We start from the raw sequence: 18,485 nt of genomic DNA on the forward strand, positions 1-18,485 counted from the left end.
TACACATTCCGTTTGATTAGAATATCAAAGAAGGACGGTGTAGATGCCCGTATGACAGAAGCAGACAAGGCTTGTAAGGAAGATGAAAGAACAAACACATCCTCCATTTCTTCAAAAATTTAACATTGTACCACAAATAGTGATCATAACATATGATCAAGAATTACAAATGACTGGTATCTCCAGCAAAACAAAAACACTTTATGTTTAAAAGGCTTCATACACTGTATTACATGAAGGAATAATAAGGTTCACTGGCAATCTAAAAATTGTGTTTGTCAAGAACACTCTAAAATAGTTTATAAACAAAGAGACATGACAAAGGCTTCAGTTTCCGGGGGCGTGTACATGCAGATTATATCTGTGATGCCTTCTCTTTCCTCAAAATCGCTTGAGTAATCTGCCAAGGAATGAGGATACATTTGAATGATATAAACTGCAGAGTGTCTTAAGTTGAATACCCTTCAAGCTAGAGGCTTGCCATAGAGTTGTGCATAAACCCTCTTCGTTCGATGCACAACAATCATACTCAAGATAAATGCAATGATGCAGAGTCCTGACATGATGCCCATTGTGAGTGAATAGCATATGGAACCATAACAAGTAAGAAAGTCATCCTTAACAACGAGAGGTACTCCCAGACCCAGTCCGGAACTTTGAATCCGATGTTCATGTTGCTGCTTTGCCTGATAGTCATATATACCACTAGCAATAACACCAGAAAATATCAGTGAACCAGCTGGACTAGCCAATGTAAGGAAGTTATACAATGCACCAAAGCTTTTCAATCCAAAAAGTTCTGAGACTGCAGCTGGTACAATAGCCCAGTGTGCTCCATAGCAGAGTCCTATCAACACAGAAACCACATATATTGAACCAGGCCACCCCATAGCATAGAAGAAAAGAGCAAATGCCATAACAACTTGAACTGCAGCCATTGCCACAGGTCTTGGGTATGCATAGTATCTGATAATCATTATAAACAAGTTAAAACATCAGAAAAAAATGCTTCCATAAGGAAGAAACTGTATTGGTAATTAGGAACTTGGAAACATACTTTACTATATTCTCAGAGAAGTATCCACCAGCAACACGACCAAGAAAGTTCCAAATGCTTATCATTGAAACAAATATGTGGGTGTTAGAATAACCTAACGACTGAGACATCTGACCCAGATTATCAATCACTGTCAAACCAGAACCAGATGCTAGAACTAGGGAGAGAAAAATAAGCCAAAAGTCTGCCTTTACTAGAGCCTGAAGTAAAGTGAAATCCTCTCCTCTGCGTGGACCTTTTCTCCGCTTGACTCTAACTGCTCCTTCTGCTGCTGCTTGGTATAGTTTAGCTTGCAAGTGCGCAATTCTCTTTTGTCTTTCTGATGATGGGAGTGTGTCTTCCTCAGAAGACCTCTCATCTTCTACCTCGCTGAGGCTGAGAATGAAACTCCCCATTCTAGAGGATTCTTGTTTCTCTGGCTCAGGAAGAAGGCTCTCCTCCAAAACCGGCCTTGGTTCAGAGAAGAAAACCAAAAAAATAGGAATAATAATCGGAAGCACTATTAAAATAAGTAAGACAATTGTCAAAAAGATTACCACATTCTCATTTAGACTGCTTAAATCCTGAAGAAGCAAAACTGCCAACAGATAAGCTGCCAGGATAACGCAAATGCTGTAGATAAATAGGAAGCTCGAATGATCTGAAGGTCTAACTTGTTTGTGACCACCTACAGGTCTAACCAAGAACATCACAGCGGTAATTACAATTGATGGCCCAACAGCAACCATGAAAACAAGGGATGCTTGATCAGGAAAGTTGAACATAGCATAAACTTGTGTCAAAATTGCACCACTTAGCCCAGCAAATCCTTTAAGTATCCCCACTATTGGACCACGGCTTTTAGGAAAATTCTGTACACAGGAAACTAAGGCTCCTGTATTGAAGTATGTCTCACCATTAGTCCCAATAAATATTAAAACGCAAAGCTGCAAAAACAGAAAATCCTCAATTAATAAAATATTACAAAAGAGCGAACTGTTGCATTATAAAAAAACAAAGAGAGAGAGAGGGAGAGGAAACTGCAGAATTGTGGCAATACATCCAGGATCAAAGGGAACCCAACCTTTCGTAAACATTGAGCATGTTTTTTTATTAAGTACACTGAACATGTTTTGATTGGTTTCATGTAAGAAATCATATTTAAGCATTTCTTAGCTTACAAATTGAACAATTGAAAAGTTAAGTGATTATTTTCCATCTACCGAAGCCCAAATAGGCAGTGAATTTTCTAAATTTACTTTGGCAACTCTTATACAAGTTGCTCCCATGCATGCTTTTCGGGACAGAACTGTTTACAGTATTGCTCCATGTTGGATAGCACATGGTAGCAAATCCCCAAGAATGTATGGAGCACATCCATAAGTGAGTTACATGTCAAATATTTTTCTAGGCCCAATACGTTACATGTCAAATATTTTTCCAGGCCTAAACTTTGTAAGGATCTTCCAGAACAAAGAATAAAAACGCTACAGCAAAATGGGGAGCTCATACATTGTCATCACATAGACAATAACTTGGGATCAAAACAGAATATTAAGCTAGGCAGATTTTTTAAGCAATAACTGATGTAAAGACAACTTCTTTAATTCGTCGTGGAACGTATGTAAGACCTTCTAGTTCTCTCCTGCTCTTTCGGTACCTGCAATAAGTTATTTTCTGGAAACATGGCATTTATTAGTTTATTGCCATATGTTAACACAACTCTCTGGCAATAGATGTAGGACTGTGACCGGATACAATGCTTTGATCTTATCTAGTTAAATCTCATCCGCCTAATTATTTTTGTTGCCCATTGCTGCACTCCAGTTGGACACCATGAATTTAGGTCTCTGGGGGAAGTGATGAACAGAAATCAGTGCTTCAGATGCATCTACCTAATCATTATGATTGGTGGTTCAGGCGATCTGTCTGTAGATTGAAATTAAGAGCTCAAGTAAATCATAAACCAAGGAACACGTGTAGCTAGCAGCTGGTGATTAAATGATGTCTGCTATATTAATGTGCCTGGTTGGTTGGACAGTAATTTCTAATCTGAACTGAACATCTCAAGACACTGAACAAGTAGTTGTGTCACTATTTCATGGCCATATCTCACAGACAAAAGAAAATCACTAACGAAAGTTCTATTATCAATCCAAAAGCTACAAAAAGAGAAATTCAGAGCCATTATAGGCTTCACTCGTAATTATATTTGGAGAAAGGGGAGAAGAAACGGAATCCCTCCATCAAAACAAAAGAGAAGTTACTTTTTAAGAAGCCATAAATTTCAAAAAGTTCAACCGCATTTGGCAGGTTATGAAATGATATATCCTGGGTAATACAGTAAAAGCACCAGGAAAGCAGATGCACGATCACTGAGGATAAAAATAACCAAATCCAGCAGTAACTTCTCAGCTTAGCTCCTTCCTGTTCACCCTTGGTATTAAAGTTCTCAAAGAAAACTATCATGTCAAATCCATTGGAAATGACTTAAAGAAGAGAAAGATATCTAGCTTCCTTCTTTGATTACCATTTTCTACGAGGGGAAAGGAGGGGAGATCAGGAAGTGACAGAAACGATTACCATGGGAACTTGACTTTGAGATTAAATATATAATCAGAACTTGATCAACATGTATAATGATATTCTGCTCATTTTGAAGTTATCGAGAACTACAAGTCAAAATCCAGAAGTTTGATGTCCACTAATACAAAATATCATGCATCTTCTGAATGTCCAATAATACAAAATCCAGAAGTTCGGATATTCTCCCGAATGTCCGTAGAGATATTGCTAGTGGAGAAACCTTAAAAATTGCAAGTTTTTCTCATGATTATTTTCTCTACTCTTCAGGACTTGTTTCATTTTTTAGGTAAAACTTTTATTAGCAATTTAGCATACATGAAATTGCAATTTCCCTCAACCCAAAGAATTAATAATACATGAAATCCATTTTTTGGAGGCAAGTAATGATGTCAATTATCTCCACTGGAGAGCCTTCTGCTGATTCAAAGCTAATTTGCAAAACAATTGGTCCTATAGTCACACGGAGAAAATTATTCAACTCAAAAATATTTTTGATTCATATATACTAAATCTCGAACATCCTAAATGAAATTTCTAGCTTCGCCACTGTTAATCACTCTGTCCACTAGGAAATGTAAGAGCTCAAATTTCAGATCACAGCAAACAAAGTGCAAAATTCAATAAAGCTGAAAACAGATAAGTAATCAAAGAAAAGTGAACTGACCACCCAAAGAGGCAAAGCAGGCAATTTGTGAGCAACAATCAGCCAAACAACACCATACCCAACAAAATTCTGAACAACCCCAATAAACAGAACAGCCCAAATAGGCAAAACTTCACACAAAATACCAGCGAGAAACCCAATGGCATCACCCAAATCCTTAGCTACACCCAATAAGGCAATTTGCCTCTGGTTATAACCCATACCACTCTTGATCACTGGAGATATGCTTCCAAACAGATACCCAATTCCAGAACAAGATTGAACCCACATCGAAGCTACAAAAACTAGCCATCGATCGTTCAAAAATCCCCTGAATTTCTCTGAAAATTGCACCATATTTTACCGCTCAATTATCGATTTCGATTCTTGTTTATGCATGAAAAATGGTAGAGTAAATAACTGGAGTAAGAGTTAAGAGTTTGATTGTTCTGCCTAAATTCAAGGAAATTATAGAGGACATATTAGTACTATATTGTACCGTTTCTTATTTCAATTTGTTCGGCATATTTTTCGAATAATACTTTTTCGTGTTGGAAAGAAATATTTTTTTCTTTTTTTGCGTAATTTTTTTAATTCTAACCTCTCATATCACATGTTTAAAATTATAAGATCAAATGATATATATTTTAATATATTTGATATAATTTAATTAAAAATCTCAAAAAGAAATATTTTTCAAAACCTCATTTTAAATCAAAATATGTCTAATAAATTGAAATGAAAAAAAAAGTAATTTAAACGGAAGATATGAAACAACTAATGGGAGAAATGGGTTCCTAATTTTATTATAGATTAAAAAATTAGTCTAAATTTTTTTCACAAGAGAGAACAAAAAGTTTGAAAAAAATGATGTGAGCCTCTTATTTTGAATTCTCTCAAATTATAAAGTTAAGAATATCTTATGTGAAAGTAAAATTCACGTGATAAATAGAAAAATAATTATTTACAGATATTAGATATTTTTAATAGTCAAGATTTTTGCAAAAAGTAGTAAAGTTCTAGATGATTTAATTAACGTGGATAATCTTAGACCATGTTAATATATTATTAGTCCAATAATTGATATAACTATTCGTTTGTGATCGTCTACGATTATTGAATACTCATAATATAAAAGATATTTTGAAGAAGAAAAAAACTTATATGCTTATTTAGGAATGAATAATATCACAATACTTAAAAATAAATTAAGCCAATTTAGCTTAAAACTTTGTTTATGTCAGTTGAGGGAGTCGGGGAAAAAAGTTTATTCATATAAGTATTTATCCACACATGTAATGTTTATATCAACATAGGTAATATATGCATTATATATTTAGTAAAGTTATTTTACGGTCAAAATTTATATTTATACCAAATCAAATAATTTAATATTAAGAGTTATAGATTAAGTTGAGAATGTAATAATTTTATCGCGTTATAATAAATTTATGTACTAATTTAATAAAGAAGTTAAATGTGAGTAAGTCTATTTTATTAAATAATGTACTATCCATATAAATATATTTCCTTTTCATGAATCTTATTGTCATCATATCTTCCCTATATTATTTTAGCTAATAAAGGAGAGAGAAATTAGTCAAATCAAGTTAATCAAATTCGTTAATTCATGGAATTTTCTTTTTTCAAATATTCTTGGCTTGCTCTAAACTTTAAAAAGAAAAGATAAAGGGTTAAACTTTTTTTTCTCTTAAGAGTATTTTTATTTAATTAATTCATGTCATCATTTTTATTTATGAAAAAAGGAATAAAAATTCTTGACTTATTTTTATCAATTGAAGCTTTGAACCTCCTTTTTTATTATTATTATTTTATTTTTTGTCATGTTCAAATAAAAAATTTAAGTTTTAAAAGCAAAAGGTGGAACCATGTGGCTTGCACAATAAAATATCATTGTCTCTAAAAAAAGAAAATGAAATCTGTTTTGGGATCTAAAAAAATGATTGGACTTTAGTTACCTATGCCTTTGTTTAAGGAAAATATACTTTAATGCTATGCTTTCTATATTTATTCAGTGTGGATATTATATTCCTCTTTTTAACTTTGTGTGAAAAAATAGATTTTTTTCCTATTTATACATACACATCTTCTCCTTTTTATCTCAAGAAGATTGGATCATTATATTCCTAGCACCTCTTGCTAGGAGAGATGATAGGTAGAGTGAAATTAGTTAAGGTGTATGGAAGATCGCTTGCATATCATATTCCTAGCATCTCTTGTTTGGTCAGTTAGTCAAGGTGCATGCAAGCTTGCTCGCACATTATATTCCTGACACCTCTTGTTGGAGAGATGATAGATATCTCATGAAAATAGTCAAAGTGCTTGCAAGCTAGCTAGCTCAGACATGATGATTATCGGAAAAGAAAATTGTATCATTATATGTTTTTTTTCCCTTAAATTTTTCTATATAAAGTGTAACACGTAAGAAAGTTATTTCATAATTTTCCATTTAAATCACTAAAAATAAGAGTATTAATTCTCCCACCTTTGTATATTTTACTTGATTAATTTTCTAACTCTAATGCTTAAAAAACCGTCTTTATGTATTCATTTCTCATAATTGAATTTAGGTTTAAGGTAAAAATTGAAAATATAAAATTTCTATAATAATTTTTTTTTAAAAGCCCAAAGAGACGTGAACGATTTCTTTTAACAAAAATTAAAATATCTAAAAAAAATATTATTCAGTTTTAATTGATATGTAGATATCTGTTCATATCCTCTATGATTGGAAATGATATTTTATATCCAATAGATTATTTAGCAAGTGAAGACAAAAATGAAAACATTATTTCAGCAAAGGAAATTGATAGTGATTGAAAATTGTATGCATAATATTCCAAGTTGGTTTAATTAAATTTGAGAACAAGTATATGTTAATCATTAATCAACATTATTTGCAGTTAAGCTTCTTTTTCTATTTTTCTTTTCTTATATTTGAAAATTTTCATTTCTCCATTTTGTTAGGCTAATATCAAATTGGTTTTAGTCAAAATATTTCATTTTCTTAATATATTCAAAGAAGAAAACAAAAGGCCCCAATTTTTTTTGGTTTGTTTAAAAATGTGATAGTTGAAATTCATATACTCAAGATTCACGTTGCGTACGTATTTCTTAAAAAAACATGTGTAATTAGAAAAGTTGTTATTTTTAAAATTGAATCCAAAACTCTGATTAAGATTGAATTATAGAAATATCTCATCAATTACATCACGAATTTTCTTCTTACCTTTTTCTTCAGTATCACATGATCGAATCTTCATTAAACCGATCTTAATAGTAGAAAATCCAAATTAACAATATTAGAAAAGTCAACAGCCAACAACAATAATTAGATAATCAACAATTAGGGGGAGAATTTATCAAAATTAGATATATGGCAAATAAGGAAAAGCCGTGGCCAGATATCTCATCAAATATAAATCTTACACGCAATTTCCAACTTAATAATACACACACATTGATGTGTGTCCCCGCCCTTTTTAATTTCAGATTTTCACATTACATGTCTAAGATTACAAAATTAAACGATAATTTAGTATCTTCTACGAATATTTAATTTAAAAACACAACTTTTTTTAAAAAAAATAATATTATTTTAAATCAGTCAAGATTTCTCTATCATATAGACTGGGTGTACAAAACCGAACCGAAAACCGAACCAAATCGCAAATCGAGTTAAACCAAAAAAATATCCGACTAGTGGTTTGGTTTGACTTGGTTTGGTATTGGAAAAAAACCCCGACTATATTTGGGTTGGTTTGGTTTTACTAAAAAAAAAACAACCCGAGACCAAAACCAACCCGACATTATATATGTAATTTTAAAATTTTATTTTACACATAAAAATATATACTTTGATATAATTTTAAATATTTCTTATACTATTTCATAGTTTTTATCTTTTAATATATTATTTCAAATTTAAAACTTAGAATTCGGAGTGGTCCAATAAAGATTATAGTTCATAGATGTTGATAATTCTAATAAAACTTAAATCAAAATCAAATTAATACTAATGCAAAAGAAAATCAATTCAACACTAAGAATGACAATAATATTGAATATTTGTTCTTTAGTTTACATTGGTTTAGACAATTAAAATACATAATCTAATTTTAATTTTCCTTAAATATTTAATAATGTAACTAATACTTATTAAATTTATTTTAGCATGATTTAGTACTTTTAAATTATGATCATTTTCATTATGACTTTGCAATATTTATTTTATATGATGATTTCATTATTATCTTTAATTGAATATTTTTGTGTCATTAGTACCCATCTCATATTTTGTGTTATTTTTTTAAGAAACACCTTTGATAATATATTGTATTTTGGTTGGACTAAAGAAATATTTGGAGCACAAGTTAATTATATGTTTGTATGCAAACTTTACCGAAAAAAATCCAAAAAATCTGAAAAAATCCGAGGTTTATTAGTTTGGTTTGATTTATAAATTTAAAAATTTGACACAAATGGTTTGGTTTGGTATTTGAAAAACCTGAACCAACCTGAGGTTGAAAAACCTGAAAAAATCCGAATTTTATTAGTTTGGTTTGGTTTATAAATTTAAATTTTTTACACAAATAGTTTAATTTGATATTTAAAAAACCCGAACCAACCCGATCATGTACACCCCTAAATTATAGACAATCCAGATTTTAGTAGCTCTGTTCTGTCTTTTCAGCAAGAATGTCACAAATAGAAGAGCTAAAAAAATTTTAAAAGAATAATGACAAGTGGAGAGGCATCAAATGATACTATATTTAAATAATTAAATGGTATGACATGATTTTTATAAAACAAGAATAATAGTTTAATCTCCAAGTTTCAGGGATATCTGGTTATTTAATTCACCTACCACAAGAATATGCTTGGTTATTTAATACGTGGAATTATTAAGAATCACGAAGGCGAATGAGTCAAAGTCACTTTATATGTATAAAAAATATTACAAAGAAAGTATATAAAAATTTTGTTTATTCATTTTACTTTTTAATTATTGATAATCGCTTGTAAATTTTTTGTTGCATATGACTTATTGAACACTTGTTTAGTGATGCAATTAACGTTAATTAGAATGTGTAATTAACCATAGTTAAAGCATAATAACATGTATTTACGTAGCTACCATGCTAGTTAACTCGAGGATCAATAGTGATACGTAATTTATAAGATATATTTTTTGTTTGTCAATCTTAAAAATAAGAACATATTTTTATATTTCGTAGCAAGTTAACCCACAAATATCGATAGCATATTTTAGATCAAAAACTTCAAATTTTGTTTTATAAATTTCATGTCAAATCAAATAACATGACATAATTAAAACGAAGGGAGTAGTATTTTTGGCTGACAACTTGGCAGTTCATTTCATTAAAATTGCAACTACTGGTAAAAACAAATAAAAATATGAAGTGTAAATTTGTGGGGATCACTTCAAAGCCATCAAGGAAATTTCTAATATTTGTCATTTGCTTTTCTGGGGGCAAATATTTGTTTGTATCATTCTTTGCTAATTTTGTAGGAGCAAAGATATTTGTCTGTTGTGTTTTATATCAAAAAATAAAATAGAATGGAAAAAGTAGTGAATATTGTGGCTGCTTTTGATTTTAAAAAATGTAACTGTTGACACATAGTACAAAGCTTTCACGCTTTCCTACATATACAAAACACAAGAATTACTACAATATCTTCGTCCTAAATAAGTTAAGACTCGATTGAGAAAGCTATAGTATAGGAAACTTCTAATATTTGTTCTTTGCTTTTTTGGGAACAAAAATATTTGTTTGCATTATTCTTTATTTTTGAGGGCAAAAATATACATTTATTTATATTCTTTGCTTATTTTCTGAAGGAAATATTTGTTTGTATTAAGTCTCAATGTTGCAGAATCATGTGTTATAAGTCGGGCAATTAATTAACTCGAGTCCTTGTAGGCTGTAGCACCTATGTGATGTCGGGTTAGTTTGGTCTTGGGTTGACTTTAAAGTTAAAATCAGATCAACCCAAGTATAACTGGAGCCGCTATACAATTCATGATGTTGTCACTCCTAGTGAGTTAAGATTTTACGATCACTTATTTATCAATCTTTCTCTTATATGAGATGTCAGTATAGTATTCCTCTATTTTAAGGTGATAATATCAGCATAAATGAATCAAATCTACTGAGTTAGAAGACGGAACAAGCTGTCCCAGAAAATGCTAATGTGTAGCTTGTATGTTATTTGCAGCCTTATGTATATTTATTGTTGTGTGCAATTACAAAGCCCCCAGAGTGGCCATGACAAGTCATATGAATTAGTTCCTGGTGTAACAAAGCATAATGAAACAGATTATTAAAAAGACAGCTGAATTTTTTTACCAATGATCAGATTCAAAAGATGAATATTTTTTTAAAAAGCTTACCACATGCATGAATTGCTATACAAAATTTGGTGCATGTAGATAAGTTATATGCATCAAAGTTCTAATCCATTGAGTCAAGACTTGGTGCATACCATCCTAACTCTTCTGCAATCATTTTCATTCTTTCTTCTTGTCCTTTTGAATCTCCAAATGCAGTAGTAAATGGATATATATAGGTCACTTTTGTCGCCATTGCCCTGTAGGCAACTGAATCTCCTTTCACCAAAAATTCTAAAACATCTCTGCCAAATCCTCCGTCAACCTCAGCCTGCAAATATTTTCCTGCAATTGTTTCAATCATCAGCAAACATTCCCATGATGCACCGGAAACTTTTCCTATTTAGTCCTATTTAATCAATATCTAGATTTCAAATACTTTGTTAAGTATCTTTTATGCAGTTATATCTGTATCAGTCTAGTACTTCAGGCATCTACGCATCTTGAGTAAAGTGCAATGTTTGATGCATTTTGATTCAATAAGATTACCGTCAGGGATATCTTCAACGACTTGAATCTTTGCATTCTTCTGTGTCTTCAAAATGGCATCCTGCAATTGCTGCCACAGATATGAAGAATTTAACAGCAGGCAATTGCTTGGTTTCTGAACAAAATGAAAACGAAGGTTGGAAGTCTAGAAAGTCCACATCTTCTTTACCATGATAGCATTGCCAGAAGAATTTTGAGAAATTATCAAGGGGAAGGCAGAAGAAGAAGATTGGGGATTTGTCGAGACACATCCTGGATTAACTGAGGGGCAAGGTCTGATTTTTCTGCAATAGCAAGCGACATGAACCATAAGCTAAACGACAGAAGTAATCATTAAATGTTCGAGTAGACTGGCTTTAAATAATTGCCTCAATTGTATATTCAAAGAGTTGACTACAAAATCAAGCAAGGAACAAGAGAACATATTGATACTTAGCTTTTGTAAGTTTAACCACTAAAACTATGTCACCAAGTGGACAAGGAATGCATTGCACTTATTACATACGGGTTAAACTAACACAATGGTCCCTAAGAAATTACCTAAAGCAATAAAAACGAGTTAGGGACTAGTTGAATTCTGAAAAAGCCTATATTATTGAAGTTGACTTTGTGACAATAGGATATTGAAGGCAGACTACATGCGATGCCTGCTAGAAACTGGTACCTATAGTTGGAAAATATTCTTAGCTTAGAAGGTTAGCAACTACACAATCTTCCTGCAGTGGTCATCAGTTTTTACGGAATCCACTTCTTCAATGTGAGGGAGTAATGAATGATGTGTGCATTAAGTTGGTGATAATGACAAAATTGTACCTCTAATTGTTGACATTATTAACTTAGTCATGCCGGCTTATTAGATTGTGGATGACATCTAAAACTTAAAACTATTAGAAAGAAGACAATTTTGTTTATTTATTTATTAAAGACAGTGGGGGAAGCAGGATTTCATTCAGGGGATTCATAGAAATGCTCCATTGTATCCAGAGGATACAACAACTAATATATGTACACATAAAAGAAATTCAGCTTTAATGGTAAAGGGAATACAATTTGGTAAATGTGGTTCTGCCACAGAATTAAGATGTGTAACAAGCACATCATGTGCTGGCCAACTCTTTTTCTACGTCCAAGGCTCCAAGCATATGAAAATTATTTTGACTAGGGGCGATTGGGAGACTTGAATCTGGATTTGCGAGACTTGAATCTGGGTTCGCTTGCACACAACACTTCTCATCTCGCCCACCGAAAGGTAAGGGTAACCTAGTATGGTGAACTAGGCAAGCAAATAGCACCGTGCAATGAGCAAAACGGTTCAGCCCATTTTACAATCCCATTTCATTGACAAATTAAAGAAACAAAGCAATGCATATCATGAGTTCACGACATTAATGAAAACAACAAAATTGGCTTAATTAGCATGAGTTATACAAACTCCTCGACAACATTGAAGTGCACAATTCAATTTCAGCAAAGTAATAAAATAACCAACCTAAAATGAGGAAAAATTACCCATTTTGGAGTCCAGTAGGCAAGTTCTTGGATTGTGAGAATGGGGTCATGGGAGCAACCGGAGAAGATTTGGAGTTGAGAGAAGGTATCGCCGAAGAAGGCAAGGGAGCGACCAGCGAAACCGCAACTGCCAGTGGAAGTACCTTTGACCAAAAAGATGGTATTTTCGAAACCGCAACTGGCAGTGGAAGTTCAGCGTTTGTAGCTGCAAAATTGAGGGTAGAACTTTGCTTGGCGGTGAGTTGGGGAAGAAGGCGAGCGCTAATTCCGAATGCCATGTTTATCTTTCTTGTGTCGTTGCTGCTATACTACACGCACTTGTAATTTTGTAAATTATATTTATGGTCCACACTCCGCCACGATGATTATCCAACATTTTCGTTTTTAAATATGTTATTTTCAAAAATTATTACTGTTAAAACTTCATTAAAATTTAACAAAATTCAAATAATCATCATCTTCAAGTTCATATTCATTTTGATTTCTCCTTTCGCCTTTTGTGGAAGGAATATGTTGAAGGTTATTGAGCCTAGATAGTTGCCCCAGTTTCAAACCATTATTAACAAGCAATTTTATTGTCTTCTCTATTGCAATTAAATATTTTTGATATTCCAATGGATTTGAGCTCTTTCCTTTTTATATAATCATAGAGTTCATTTCACTCTCAAGCTTTAGAGCAAAATTTTTTAAGTAAATAACATTGTATCGTGGAGCCGTTCAAAATGGGCTTCGCGCATGGAATTGACCAATAAGTCTTTCGCTTTGGAGACTTTATCAAGGCCGAGCTGGGATCAGTGCATGGATCAATTTTATTTTTTTTTATCTTAAATTAAATAACTTAAGTATTAAAACATAATTGTTCTTTAATTTATAAGTTTTTTTTCCTCATATTTCCTTACTTATTTATTCGTCCAAGAAGATTTTTATTTTTATTTAAAAAAATTTGCTAGAATGATTGAAACAACATCACTGGACGAGAGGGAGTTGTTCGGATGGTAAGCACCCCTCACTTCCAACCCGAAGGTTGCGAGTTCAAGTCACCAAGGGAGCAAAAGGGTGAGAGCTCCTAGGGAGGGTAAAAAAAAAAATCAAAAAAATAAAAATAAAAAAATAACATCACTGTTTGTCAATATTTGATTTGAAAATCTTCACATTTTTTTATTTTATATATTTCAGATATGAAATTGTAATTAAAAGCATCACTAATTAATGTACAATGTATGTTATGATTGTAACTCTTATGTACTTTTATATAAATTTATTAGACATGTTAAAAATATAATATATTAACAAAATTTAAGTTTAAAAAGAAGAAAAAAAAAAGCGCTAGACTGCCCCCAGTTCACATCCCTTCTAAGATTGAGTTGATCATTTTCAAACCCTTTCAAATGAAAGATCAACTCATTCTAGCCCATCAAATTCTTTGGCCCATAAGGCTTAAAGCTGAATGAAGCGACTGATTCATTTTGACAACTCTAATTCGAAAAATTAAAAAAAAGAACATCACCGGTTAAGACTTTTGTTGTCACGCATGACGCATGGACTCTTTCAATTCATTCTCCCGTGACTCTCATTTTAAATTTTTTCTAGAGTTACGTTATTGACAAAATAATGAAAAACATGGTGCCATGAATAATAAGTCTAAACAACAATATAATTTTTTCAAAGACCCACCTTTAATCGCCGTCATCGTAACTCGTACTACATTCATCTTTCATGTCTAAACTTGCAAACATATCCCAAAAATTTAGCTTCTCGTGAAAGGACTTTCCCTTTTTGGGGAGCTCTCGATACTTCCTCCATCCATTTTTAGTTGTCATAGTTTCCTTTTTTGACTCAAACGATAAGAACTTTGATTAATATTTTACGATATATTTTTTCATCATATTGATATGCAAAAAGATGCAATTTGTAGTACTTTTCGTATAATTTTTTAATATCTAAAATTTTTGGTTAAAATATCTAATTTAACTTTGAAAATTAGTCACATAGGCTTTCGAAAAACGAAACATGACAACTAAAAGTGATGGAGGGAGTATTAGGAAAAAAAATTAAGGAAAACAGAACTTCTGAACCTAAACTATTTTACAAGGCCTTGCTTGTTTAGATTGGTTATTTTTTCTTTTTTTTGGGTAAAAAATGAAGAAGTACTTATCACTCCACCACAATCTTATTGATTATTGATCAGACTCATGTCACGCCGATGTAATTGAGGAATGAAGTTTAAGATTGAAGTATATTTACTGTTATTGTACACACAAACGCGAAACTAGCTTGGGGAATGAGGATTCAAAACAATCTTAGCTTGGAGAGCGAGGATTTAACTGAATTCTCTTCGTTGAAAAACTACACGGTGCAAATAGGACAAAACATTGCCTTCTTTGTAGTTGTTATTATATATAGATTGTTGTATCCTCTTGACATAAAGAAAAACTCTACTAGTAAATTAAGTGGCAAAAGTATAAATGGATGCCAAAATCCACCAAAAAACCAATATACATTTAAAGGGCTTATTCATATCACATATAAATAAAAAAAATAAACTAGTGGTGTACAGAAGTTCTAGTAGTGAGAGAAGATCTCATATCTACAATAGTAGACTCATCTGCTCCTAACTTAATAGCTTCTTTACTTGCACTAATAAATCTTGAAACTGCACCTCCTACATAACTATGACCTTCTTTAACATTCATTTTCTTCCCCATTTCATGTGGAAAACTGCTCAAAAAATGGTCCCCATTCAACACAGCTGCTAATTGCACTACTTCACTCTGAAACTCGGACAATGCCCGAGTTTCATCAGCTTCAGTAGTAGTGCTTCTCAAAGGAGATGCATCAGGTAGAACCTCTGCAAATAATCAATCAATCGAAAATTGAGAAAGATAATCGTCTATAAAAGTAGAACTAGTGATGTATGAGTACTTACCAGGGCAATCAGTTCTTGGAGATGACAATTGAGCTACAACATGTTCAAATGTGCCAGCCCAAGCATCTCTATGAGTTAAAAAATTCGATGTAAGATTGAATATTTTCTTTATTGTTGCTGGAATTGATGAGTGTTCGAATTCTGAATTTGGTGTAGGTCCCTTGGGCTTGGTTATTACTGCATAAAAAAAATAAAAAAAATATGACATTAGTTAATCAAAAACTAGAATAGGACACAGAGAAAAACACAAGAAAAGAGTTGATCCCGTGACTATGTTAGATAAAAAAAAATTGTGGTACAGAAAGATCTGAAAATCTTGCTGTATTGTAATATATTTTACTTTATCCATATGAAAGGAGCATGTAGAAGTTTGGATCAATCTTGTCTTACTTCGGAACTCATTGATCCGACTAATTAGTCAGATTCGCTCAGTATAAAACTCATTACGAGGGGTTTAAACACTTCTTATTGAACAGCATTTCATTCTCACGGCTCGAATTCAAAACTATAATTAAGAAGAATGAAGTAACTTTTGTGTTCCACTACACCATTCGGCTGGCTAGGGGCCTTAGAAATAGAGTCATCTTTGCGAGGGAGCTCTAAAACTTGACTAGTCTAAACAAATTTCAAACTGTTTTTGCTTTAAGCATGCAATTACGGAGTTCAATGATACGACTAAGTCAAATTCATGCCCTAGAAAGCTCATAATGAGAGTTGATTGCTCATATGTCATATGACACTCAACTAACACAGTTATTAGTTTAAAAAGTCATTTTCTTTGTTAAAAAATATTGAAATTAATGCAACTTTCTGAGATAATAACGATTAGTTGAGTGACCATCAGAGAAATCAATCCTCATAATGAGGGGTTTTACCACTCTTAGTCAAAGCAAATCCCATTTTTACGCCTCAAACTCGAAATCTCTTATTAAGGATAAAGGCACATTTACCATTCCCCCACACCGTTTTGGAGCCTAATTCGAAATGGAGTCCTCTCCACTAGGAATACTTGACGCTAGACACAAATTCAGATTAATCGAACCAGTAAGTTTCAAACACCAAATACTTGAATAAAAAAAGATGGAAATTTCAAACTTACCAGTTCCTTTCTTGATCCAAGGAGACACCATAATCGTTGGAACACGAACACCAAGCCTATCGAACTTAAAGAAAGAAGGTGCAGGTCCAGTATTTCCATCTGGATTTGGAACATCACCAAAAGGAGTTTTAACATGATCATAAAATCCACCATGTTCATCATAAGTAATAACAAAAAGTGTCTCATTCCACTGAGGACTAGCTCTCAGTGTCTCATAAATCTCCTTAACTAATTTCTGTCCATCAGCAACATCATGTGATGGATGATCATCATTTGCTGGATATCCGATTATACCGAAATACCTTGGCTCAATCACTGTCAAATTAGGCAAGTTTCCATTTTTAGCATCTTTCTTGAACTTCAAATCATACTGATGAAACTTAAACATGTACTTCAACATCCTTAGATTTCTGTAAAACAGAGTTGATGGTATGTTTTGGTAGTAAATACCGAAATCCAATCCGTTTTCGTGTAACGAATCGAATATGGTTTTTTGTGGATACCCTGTAGCTAGCTGCTTCTTTACATGACTAGTGGAACCATGAGAAGTTGCAGAGTATAGAAATAGCCTGTTTGGTTGTGTTGGACCTGGAATTGAACAAAACCATCTGTCGAATACCGCGAATTCGCGAACTAATGTGGCGTAAATTGGGACATTTTCCGGCTTAAATCCTCTCATGACAGCTCTTGATAGATTCTTATCAGACATAGTGAGTGCTTGTTCTACAAAACCTGACATTGATGGAATAGAGCCAGAGCCAGAGCCAAATACCTATTTGAAACATAGTTTAAACTTTTAGACGAGACAGTCATGCAATTCAATTCTCTAAAGTATTCTCACTCAACTAATAGTTATTATGTCAGAGTCACTTTCATTGTTAAAAAAGTTATAACTATTAATTGAGTAACGATACGAAAATTAACTCCACCTGAATGAGTGAGAACTGAACTTTAAGTTTTTAGATGAGATGGTTATACCTGTTGTTCCACATCTTCAAAAGAGTGACCAGGGTCTGGATCCACATACTGTGCATCATCAGTAAAGCAAATTGTTTCAGTATCTTGAGCTTTAGTAGACAATGGATTACACTCTTTTCCAGTAACACCATTAATTCTTGGATTCACTGATTTCTTCATCCATCCAAGCAAATGATCAAAAGATCTATTCTCCAAAACCAACACAACAACAGTTTTAATGGGTTGTTTTTGGTCTCCATAAGTATTCTGAAAACCCCATAAAAGAGTTAGAAAAATCAAGAAAACAGAGGAAAAAGGTGGAGCCTTTCTTCTCAAATGACCCATTCTTGAATCTCAAGAAAATGTTGAAATAGCAATAGCAATAGCAATGGTAAAACTACTAAATAAGGAGTATATGGTTAGGATGAACTAAAAAAGAGGAAGGATCTAGACATTTAGTAGTATAATAATAGTGGGAGAGTTGTAAGGCAGACAGATGAATGAATGAAATAAATGTGCAGATGTAAGTTTGTGGAAGCTTTAAATGGAGATTGTCTTCATCTCATTGTGGGTCTTATTGGCTGAATAGAAAAAAACAGTTAATTACATGTAAAACTGTAAAGTGGTAAAATTTAAGGAGTGGTTGTGGTAAGTAGTCATATTGTGAAACAGGGGAAAAAACTTTTGGTGGTTAATGAATACATAATGATCAATATTTTTAATTTAATTTAAAACTTAAACAATGATAGGTTCGTGTAATTTAGAGTTCATGGTAAAATGCATACCTAAAATTATCACCTTTTCAGA

The 18,485-nt window shown here is 32.5% G+C and overlaps 3 protein-coding genes across 4 annotated transcripts; all 3 read right to left on the reverse strand.

The window, feature by feature from the left end:
- Positions 1–83: 83 nt before the first annotated feature.
- On the reverse strand, positions 84–4,778 carry LOC102597647 (protein NUCLEAR FUSION DEFECTIVE 4-like). Its single transcript, XM_006351448.2, has 3 exons — positions 4,287–4,778; positions 1,058–1,983; positions 84–966 (listed from the first exon to the last, which is right to left on the reverse strand). Exons 1-3 carry the CDS (start codon positions 4,620–4,622, stop codon positions 465–467), a joined length of 1,764 nt encoding a protein of 587 aa, XP_006351510.1. The 5' UTR covers positions 4,623–4,778; the 3' UTR covers positions 84–464.
- Positions 4,779–10,510: 5,732 nt separating this feature from the next.
- Positions 10,511–13,017, reverse strand: LOC102597968 (thylakoid lumenal 17.9 kDa protein, chloroplastic). Of its 2 annotated transcripts, XR_367579.2 has the most exons (5): positions 12,697–13,017; positions 11,357–11,471; positions 11,188–11,257; positions 10,702–10,983; positions 10,511–10,600 (listed from the first exon to the last, which is right to left on the reverse strand). XR_367579.2 is itself a non-coding variant. In XM_006351449.2 (4 exons), exons 1-4 carry the CDS (start codon positions 12,972–12,974, stop codon positions 10,763–10,765), a joined length of 684 nt encoding a protein of 227 aa, XP_006351511.1. In that variant the 5' UTR covers positions 12,975–13,017; the 3' UTR covers positions 10,530–10,762. The 2 variants fall into 2 exon arrangements, 1 of the variants encoding a protein (XP_006351511.1); XM_006351449.2 differs by having other exon boundaries at positions 10,530–10,983.
- Positions 13,018–15,119: 2,102 nt separating this feature from the next.
- Positions 15,120–18,236, reverse strand: LOC102598393 (non-specific phospholipase C6). The gene is made up of 4 exons (XM_006351450.2): positions 17,700–18,236; positions 16,722–17,493; positions 15,623–15,799; positions 15,120–15,544 (listed from the first exon to the last, which is right to left on the reverse strand). The coding sequence occupies exons 1-4, from the start codon at positions 18,021–18,023 to the stop codon at positions 15,240–15,242; spliced, it is 1,578 nt and encodes a 525-aa protein (XP_006351512.1). The 5' UTR covers positions 18,024–18,236; the 3' UTR covers positions 15,120–15,239.
- Between the last annotated feature and the right edge of the window lie 249 nt (positions 18,237–18,485).

Source organism: Solanum tuberosum, unplaced genomic scaffold, assembly GCF_000226075.1.
Source record: "Solanum tuberosum cultivar DM 1-3 516 R44 unplaced genomic scaffold, SolTub_3.0 scf00127, whole genome shotgun sequence".
Lineage (NCBI taxonomy): Eukaryota > Viridiplantae > Streptophyta > Magnoliopsida > Solanales > Solanaceae > Solanum > Solanum tuberosum.